At 49.2% G+C, this 9,508-nt stretch overlaps 1 protein-coding gene and 1 pseudogene across 4 annotated transcripts in view; one reads left to right on the top strand and one right to left on the bottom strand.

Annotated features, from left to right (window-relative positions):
* Positions 1-4,382, top strand: part of GFOD2 (glucose-fructose oxidoreductase domain containing 2) — a 34,543-nt gene extending 30,161 nt beyond the window's left edge. For all 4 annotated transcript variants that reach the window (XM_011380499.2, XM_011380495.2, XM_011380498.2 and 1 more), the window contains one exon: positions 2,813-4,382. In XM_011380499.2, the coding sequence (XP_011378801.1) occupies positions 2,813-3,711 (899 nt within the window). In that variant the 3' untranslated portion in view covers positions 3,712-4,382. The remainder of the gene's footprint in view (positions 1-2,812) is intronic.
* A 3,071-nt stretch (positions 4,383-7,453) lies between these two features.
* On the bottom strand, positions 7,454-7,569 carry LOC111731760 (annotated as a pseudogene).
* Between the last annotated feature and the right edge of the window lie 1,939 nt (positions 7,570-9,508).

Below are 9,508 nucleotides of genomic sequence, written 5' to 3'. Positions count from 1 at the left end.
TTTTCCTAAAATTAATTCTTGAACTTGACCTCCAGAAGTGTGTTTTTTATATCACAACTCTTTCTGTGGCAACTTATTTTCTGCTTTTCTTTAACCTTTTTTTTTTTTTTCGTCCACTTCAAGTCTCATCCTTAAAGCTTTCTCATGAATTCCTTAAAGGAGCAGGAAGGACCCTAATATATTTTATTTCTCAGCTCAGAAGTGGTTCAGAAAAATATAATATGCAAAGTGCCCTAACATCCTTGATACAGCTGAATGTTTTCTTAAATCTGTCACTGAAAGGTAACTTTCTGTGCCCAGTTCTTGGCACTTTTGTGCTTCATTAGAAAAACACTGAGTTTGCCAGCCATTTCCCCATGGGCTCTTGAGATAACAAGAGATCACTCCTCAAGCAGCCTGACCCAGATAATTTAATCCCAAGAACATCAGTCCCTTGAGGTGCTTTCCCTGACCCCTAGTCCAGGTCAGGTCTCTGCTATGTGCTCTCATGTTACTATTTATATCATCTTCACTGCATTTATCACAGGTACAGTTCTACATGAATTTATACGGTAATTTGACTAATGGTTATATCTCTCTCACTAAATGCAAGTTATAGTTGTCTGAAGGTAGCGATCATGCCTGATGTTGAATCCTTAGCACTTGGCACAGGGCCTGGCACACAGGATGAATGAAAGCATTCACAAACAATCTTTATTCCCATGCAAGCCCCGTCTGCTGGTGTGACCCAGGGAGCCAACATGGGCCTGCAACCCAGGAAGGAATGGAAAGGAGGCTGTGAGCAAGAGACTCAGTCTGGTGCTTTCAAACTTAATGCTTTCAAACTTATTTTTCTAGTAGCAGAATCTTTTTTGTTAAAGAAAAAAAAAAAAGTGGGGAATCCCTAGATTTTCTGAAACACAAAAGTGTTGCTTTTCCTGCACTGCTTCTCTACCCCACTGTTTGAAATCATTTTTCTAGTCCCACACCTCTAGATAGGTGTCGTGGTCCCAGAGCTGTGGTATGCTACTAGGAAACAAAGAAGCAGTTACTGGGGCAACTTCTCTGGGTTTCTGATGCTTCACGGCACTCCACTCCTAAGTAGTATGGAGAGTATGAGCTGGAGAGAGGCTTACAGCTTGAAAGTTGTTCACCCCACAGAAGATCTGAGCTAATAAGCACTCAGCATCCATGCTTTCCCTGGTCCCTGGAGACAAAAAGCAGTTTTCAGCTTCTGTAATCTCTCCTTTCTCAGCAGGAAAGCTAGATAAACTTAAATAAACATGTCTTTTAAAGCAACTGAAGTCTTCCTAGAGGTAAAGACGGATGCCTTATACTCCTTAGAACATCTGTTCCCTTTAAGATAACCCCAGTGTTGCTCCCCTGTCAAGCCTTCCCTGATCTTGCCATCTGCAAGGGAGAATTGCTATGTGTTCCCACCAGACCTTGAGCTTGTTCCCTCAAGAAGCCCAAGACTTCCTGGAGGAATTGGAGTAGTGGAATTTGGGTTGCCCACCTTGGGCAGTGTCTGTAGAATAAGTAATGGAATAACTGGATGTCTTCACTCTTCCCCAGCTTGCCTTCACCTGTGTATATGTCTAATCCATACCACTTCTTGGGCTTTTTTTATTGAAGAGTATTAACCTTGAACCATCCCAAGCTCACATACCAAGACACCTCAGGTATTGGTGTCTTATGGCTGCTCATACCTTCACGAACTTCCATCTTAAAACATGGAGAAATGTTGATCTTTTCTCTTTCCTCATATGGAAGGAAGCTGCTCAGTCCTTGAGCACTCTCTCTTTGGGTTTTGTCTAGCTTTGTTTTTCTCTGAGTACATTCCCACTGCAGTGCACTCAGAACGGGTGCCAGGGCAGAAAGGATGTTTTCACTCCCTTTCACCTCCTCCTGGAGGCAAGCATTTTCTGGCCTTTTGACTACCCTAACTTATTGGGTAAATTACCCTAACTTATTGGGTAGATTATCCAGAGGACAATCTTTAGATAATCTTAGAGCCCTTTTTCTGCAGTAACACCTGAGAGTGCAAAGCCCATCCTCTAGAATATAGATTCTCTTGCCCCGAGCTGGTGGTGGTCTAATAAATGCATAAAGGCATAAATGCATAGGCATGTCCAAGAAGCATGTCACCTCCCCAGCTCACTTGTGTTAGGCAGTGTTCTCCAGAGAAACCGAACCAATAGGATGCATGGAGAGAAAGAGGGAAATATTTATTTTAAGGCATTGGCTCATGCAATTGTAGGAGATGACAAATCTGAAATCTGCAGAGCAGGAGAACAGTATGGAAATCTCAGCAAGAGTTGATGTTGGAGACTTGAGTCTGAAGGCCATCTGAAGGCAGAATTTCTTCCTCTTTAGGGAACCTCAGTCTTTTTTCTTAAGTCCTTCAACTGATTGGGTGAGGTCCACCCACAGCATGGAGGATAATGTGCTCTACTCAAAATCTACTGGTTTCAATGTCAGTCACATCTAAAAAATGCCTTCCCACAATGTCTAGACTGGTATTTGGTCGGCACCATAGCCTAGCCAAGTTGACACATTACCATCCCACCACCAGTACTTCCTATCCTGGTTTGTGCCTTTTTGCCTCTACTTTGATTTTCCCTTAAGAACTTACTCCTCTTTCTCCAGCCCATAACTTTTTCTCTAGTCTCAGTCACTGGATACCATTTTCATCCAAGTCAAGTCACCTTTCCTTTTGTCCCAGGCCACCATCTGGTCTCATAGAAGGCTTTCCTGAGTCCATCTGCCTTTGAGAAATAGTTTTTCCCCCAGCGTAAACCCCTTGGAACTTTGCTATTCTGTTTATTCTCAGGTATTGGGAAGAATGTGGTTTGCGAGAAGGCAGCAACTTCAGTGGATGCCTTCCGGATGGTGACAGCCTCGCGCTACTATCCGCAGCTGATGAGCCTGGTGGGGAACGTGCTGCGCTTCCTGCCTGCCTTTGTGCGCATGAAACAGCTGATCGCTGAGCACTATGTGGGCGCAGTGATGATCTGCGATGCTCGTATCTACTCAGGCAGCCTACTCAGCCCTAATTATGGCTGGATCTGCGATGAGCTCATGGGTGGTGGGGGCCTGCACACCATGGGCACCTACATTGTGGACCTGCTGACCCATCTGACTGGCCGGAGAGCCGAGAAGGTCCATGGGCTCCTCAAGACCTTTGTGAGGCAGAATGCGGCCATCCGTGGCATCCGGCATGTCACCAGCGATGACTTCTGTTTCTTCCAGATGCTCATGAGCGGGGGTGTATGCAGCACAGTAACACTCAACTTCAATATGCCAGGCACCTTTGTGCATGAGGTCATGGTGGTGGGCTCTGCGGGACGCCTTGTTGCCCGGGGAGCTGACCTCTATGGGCAGAAGAACACTGCCACACAAGAGGAGCTGCTATTGAGGGACTCGCTGGCTGTGGGTGCGGGGCTGCCCGAGCAGGGACCCCAGGATGTCCCACTGCTCTACCTGAAGGGCATGGTCTACATGGTGCAGGCCCTGCGCCAGTCCTTCCAAGGGCAGGGAGATCGCCGCACATGGGACCACACCCCAGTCTCCATGGCTGCCTCATTCGAGGATGGGCTATACATGCAGAGTGTGGTGGACGCCATAAAAAGGTCGAGCCGATCTGGGGAATGGGAGGCTGTGGAGCTGCTGACGGAGGAACCCGATACCAACCAGAACTTGTGTGAGGCGCTCCAGCGAAATAACCTGTGAGCCTGCACTTGGGCTCTCTGCCATAGGCAAAGGGGCCAGGGAGGGACCAGGAGTCGTGATGGGAGGGCTTAGCACTAGCACAGATGGTATTTTTAACAGGTCAACTCAGGTAGGGTCCAGGTGAAGCCCAAAGTGGCCCCAAGAAAACGCCCCCTCCAGCACTCTTACTCCTCAGACTCGCAGGGCAGTGAAGGTCTTATTGCCATAGCTGAGAGGGCTAACACAACGTGTGTGCGGCGGAGCTGCCACTAGGTCTTTATGATGCTGGTGAGCAGGGCCAACAAGAGCTTGAGGTAGGAGCTTCTTCAGCCTGTTGGTGGTTCTAACTGGATAAGAAAGCACAGCAGGGAGCCAGCTTTGCTGATTCCTCAGGCCTGAGGAGAAATGACTAGAAGCCTTGTTTCCATGCCCTTCCTGGGCTTCTGACATCTCAGGAATGGTGAGGACAGCAAAGTCATCCCTCAGGGATCCACACCTGCCCACCCCCTGTGTGACCTTTGAGCCTCCAGGCTGCCTCTTTCCTGGCAGGTAGGAGGGGTCCTTCATTGGGTGAGCTCTCAGGAGCTGTTAACCTAAGGCCAAGGACCCCTGATTTGCAGAGAGGAGACAAGAGAGAGCCCTGGAATATCTGATAAATGTTAATAAATAAATCAGAAAGTCTGACACTATGGCATGTGGTTGTTGGCTGTTTTGTAGGTTAGGTTTCTTTAATAATGAAAGGCTTGTTTTTGCTGTCGATTGTTGATATTTTCCTCTTTCCTTGTGGCGCCACAGCAGTTCTGTTCCAGATCTATCACTGTCTAGTGCGCCACACAGGCTCCTGCCACACTACCCGCCCTCTACTCCCAGCATATTTATTCCCTTATCACCGAATGCCAGGAGCCCTCCAAAGAAAAGGATTCAAGACTAACAGACGGGGGCCAATTAGGCATGCTGTTTGAGGGAGATGGTGGGAGAATTTGGGGCCTCCTTGGGCTGGAGGTCAGGAGGGGGTTCTGTTCTTGAAACGATGAAGCTGGCTCCAGGGGAGCCCTTGGGAGAGGGGAAGTGAAGAGTGGTCCCAGGGAGGCCGAATGAGATGAACTCGAGGAGGAAGGCACCACACACTGCCCCTTGGAGTGGATATGGCTGAAACAGTGCCTGGCCCGGCCAGCCAGTCACCAGCCATGCACTTATTAACTGTTCTACACCGTGACTGCCTTTTAGCCATGTCAGTCAGAGGTGGAGTGGGGTGATGAGAAAGAACACGTGTACCCCTTTGTTTTCTCTGCCAGCCTGCCAAGATTAAGTCTGGACCAAACTCTTTTCCCTTCTCTAACCTTCCCTCTCTGTCTTGCCCTGGGCTCCTTGCCAGAAAAAGCCTCAGGGAGGGCTACATCTCCCTCTTGGCACCCCTTATTAGAAAGTCACTAGGCCTGTTTTCCTGTATTGTCCTGATTTTACACTTTTCCTTGTGAGATAATATAACAATGGCTAGTGTTGGAGAGTGCTTTTTGCATGCTGGGCCCCCTGGGGTAGACATTTCATGGATATTATTTAATAGTCAAACCACTCTATAAGGTATTAATATTCCCATTACTCAGATCAAGAAACTGAGAAAGAGAAGAGCAAAGTTACTAACCTCACGTAAGTTGTAAGTGACAGTCAGGACCCTACCCTGGTCAGAGTCATCTGACTATAGAGCCTGACCCTGAACTACTCTTTCCCCAACACGTGTGTCTCCTGAGATTCCAAGTGCCCAGGCATTGCCACTCCTCTCAGATCCCCATCTAGGTTACTGCTTCCTCTCTACAGCAGAAATCTTAGCCTGGCCTGAACTAGGAGGTGAACTGCAGAGAGAGCCCCACCAGGCAGGGCACTGGTAGAGTTGAAGGAGAGGCTGCCCACATCTTCCTGGGAACCATCAGTTCAGCTCCAGGTCAGTCCCCTCTGTGTGTTACTAGGATGTTGAGGTCCCTCCTGCATTTGGGGATTGAGAAAGTACATGCATCCATTCTGCCTGACTCTGCTCCTACTGAAGAAAGGGCCATTTTGCTGACCCGCAGTGGCACTACGTAGGTTTTATAGGGCTCTGCAGCAAACCCCTTTTTTACAAAGACGGATTCACAGAAGTCTTGGGGCAGACTGCAGTGGGCTTAGTGCAGAGCTAATTTTATGAGCACCCCAGGTCTCCTGCTGGCATTCCCTAGAGTCCAGGACTACGGCCATATCTCAGACATCTTTACCATCATATATCTCTTGGGTTGGTCCCAGGGAGATGATGGACCTTGAAGGGGCCCAGATGCCTGTGGCCAAGGAAGCCAGCAGAGTTTTGGATCCCAGAGGTGACTGTAACTGGTTCCAGTCTTGTCCTGCAGTGCCCCCTCCTGGAGGAAAGCATCACTTCGTAGGATGCTGTCTTTCCAAATCTCGGGATCTTCTTTGGGTCAAAAAGTACGTTTTTCCAAGTCAGTGACAATGTAGTTAACTTTTCCTCTCTGTTACAGCAACCAGAAGAGAACTTCCAAAATACCTGTTGCTTATTTTCCAACCCCCTCCAAATCTAGGCCTCATACCAGGCAATAGCGGCAGTCTCCTCACCTTCCTGTCCCCAGTGTCTCTCCCTTTTTCATTCTCTCTTTCACAGTGCTGCCCAAGCAACCTCTCTAAAATATCAGGCCAAGATCCCTCCTTGCCTACACCGCTCCTCATCACTCTGAGACTCACCCAGCCTGGTCTCCTGATGGCCATGCCTCTGCTTCAGCCAGGTGGCCCTTCTGCATGGAGCTGCCATCTTCTACACTAGCAAGGCTTCATCCCTGGTGTATCTTCTGCCTAAAAGGCCACTCAACTGCTTCCCTAGGCCTAGTGACAGTCACCCCCACCACCTGCGGTCCCACAGTCTTGGTCCTCAGCTTTTCTGTGGCACGTGTTTCCTTGCATCATGCTGCTTCAGCATTTCCCCCTTAGAGTAAGCTTCTAGAAGCAATAGTGGTAACTTGTCCCTTTCTCTGGCTTCTGTTAGCCACTCTGCTTAGACAAGTCTGTCAGGTAATAGGCCTCAGGAAATGTAGACTGGTTCTTCTATGGTTACTGAATATTTTCTATGTCATCTATTGGAAGATAGGACAGAGCTTCATATCATTTCTGTCCTGGTCCACACCTCCAATCCTAGAGATCACACAGAGAAAGCTGATGCTCAGCCTTCTTGAGTCAAGCCTTAGCCAGAAAGCTCCCAGGTCCACAAATCTGCAGGGCTCAGGAAAGAGAAGGGCCTCTCTGGGGCCCAGGGTGTGGCCTCATGCAAGGCCACTCCTTTCTAGGCCTCACCCATCAAGTGAGGGAGGCCAAGCTCGGTTATCTTGAAGGGCCCTCTACCTCTGAAAAATCCTGGAGAATCCATGCTAATCCTTATGGACAATATTCAGTGTGCATGATCCCTGTGAATAGCATTTCCTGAAGTGGTCAAATTACCAGGTAAAAGTGTGGGCAGAAAGAATAAATGCCCTGACCCCCAGGCTTGCCCTGTGCCCTTGTCATGGGGCCAGTGAGCATCCAAGCAACACCTAATGAAGGGAGCAGCCTGGGGTGATGCCCATTTTCTCCCTTCCAATGACCTTGTCAGGCCAATATTCCAAGGGTCCCACATATGTCTCTGGGGCTCTGGACTTTGGATGGCCACAGTTTTTCAGATCCTTAGCTGTCATATAGCTTCCTTGGCTGCCCACCTGATGTCCTTTTATTATTATTTTATTATTATTTATGCCTACAGCACCTGGTCTTCCTACGTGGTCTCCCATCCAAGTATTAGCCAGGCCTGACCCTGCTTAGCTTCCAAGATCAGACAACGGGCTTGTTCAGGGTGGCATGGCCGTAGACCATGGACTGTGGCTCCACTGGGGTGTGAACCCAGGACTTTCTGCGTGTAAAGCAGACATGCTAACCACTACACTATGGAACCACATCCTCCACCTGATCTTATCTTGATACCTTTTATTGGGGTCCTCTGCTAGGTGGATGTGATGCAATGACACAGGCCCTTGGGGAGTTCACAGTCTAGTCCTGAAGACAGTTATGACCCACAAGGACAGTAGTATGTGGATGCTACAACGCAGGGCAACCTGGCTCAGCAGGAAGCAAGGTACCCCGAGTTTTCCAGGGTTTGCGTACACTAGCCAGGTGAAGGGGTGAAGGGAAAAAGGCATTTTAGGCAGGGGAAGCCCCACATGCAGAGAGTGAAGGTAAGAAAAGGTGTGACTGCTCAGGGAATGACAGGAAACCACTGAGAAGTTATAAGGTGCTGGGGTTAGAGGGGCAGCAACACCGTCAGGGGTTTGGGTTTGTGTGTAGCAGGATCACCAGCTTTGATGCCCATTTAGCTTGCAGGAGTCAACAAGCAAAGAACAGAGTGGGGTCTGGGGTGACACCCAGGATTTTGGCTTGAAAAATTGTGCAGATGAGATACAAGAGGAAAAGCAGGTTGGAGGGAGGAGAAATTATTCATTTAATTTGAAATTCTCTGTGTTTGAGGTATCTGAGGGTTATGTAAGAGATCCAGGAGTCAGCAGGATATGAAGTTTTCCAAAATGGCCAGCACTGGCCACCCCTTCCCAGAAACCCCTGAGGGTGAGAAGCAGCATTCATCTGGTGGCTTGGCCACAGGGCTCCAGGGAAACCATCCACCACCACCCCCTGCCTGCCAGGAAAAAGGCACCAATGCCTCTGTCACCATGGGCCACTCTAGGAGCAAATTTTGGTCCAGCTGTGGTCTAACAATAAGTGGAATGCATCCCAAGGTTGCCCATGGGGCAGGCAAATGAACTCTGCCACCTCAGAGGTGGGGATCCCAAGTGTTGATTCCCTTGAAGTTAGACAAATGCAGACCTCTTCCTGAAACACAGGGAGCAAGGCCAAGCACCTGCATCCCATGACCTGAGAGTGTTCCTTTCTCTGTCCCAAATTCCTCATCAACTCCCTCTCTGTCCCCACTGTTATCTTGTCTGAACTTCAGGTTCATCTGTGGAGCTTCTAAATGCACGGAACCAGGCTCCACCCCTGCAGATTGATTCAGTTAGATCTGAGGTAATGCCCAGGAATTTATATTTTTGTCAAGTTTCTGGGCAAGCCAAATAACCAGCTTTAAACCCTGCACTGGAGAATCCTCCACTCTTCTTCCCAGCCTCTCCCTCTTCAGACAACTTATTTGGGGAGTCAAAGTCTGAGAAAAGGAAAAATGTTTATTTTCAGCAAGTCCTAGGTCCTAAGTGGGGACTGGAGCCAAATTCCCTCCACCTGAGGGCCTAAGCCCATAGACTCCTGCTCTGGTTCAGGTTTGGGAGGAGGGGAGACACTGGTGGGGTGTGACAGTCACTTGTACTGAGGAGAGAGTGGGGGTACCAGTGGGGCAGCACAGACACTTAACATCTTGTCAATGTCTACCTGAGTTGACTTATCCACCTCAGCCTTGAGGCACCCACTGATCCCCAAGCTGGACAAACCCCTAGGCTCCTCTCCAGCCTCCTCTCCCTGTGGAACCATAGCATGGGTGGAGGGCACAAACATATTGGGGCTGGGCAAAGTGAGGCCTGAACCCAGCTCACCTGCCACAGGCAACAAATTCGACAGTTGCTCCACACCTGCCTCTTCAGGGACCAGAGTCAGCTCCCACTCAGGTTCCACCTCGGCCTCAGCCTCCCTGTTCTCCTCCCCTGCCTGGTTCAGCTCAGGGTTGCAATAGTTGATATACTGGTACAGGGGCCGTAGGCGCTGGGCCTTTCCTGCAAAGACCCAAGGCAGAGTAGGAGCTAGAGTGCCAAGC

The sequence above is a fragment of the Pteropus vampyrus genome, unplaced genomic scaffold (genome assembly GCF_000151845.1).
Source record: "Pteropus vampyrus isolate Shadow unplaced genomic scaffold, Pvam_2.0 Scaffold394, whole genome shotgun sequence".
In the NCBI taxonomy this organism is placed as follows: domain Eukaryota; kingdom Metazoa; phylum Chordata; class Mammalia; order Chiroptera; family Pteropodidae; genus Pteropus; species Pteropus vampyrus.
This window is presented reverse-complemented; position numbering and strand designations above follow the sequence as displayed.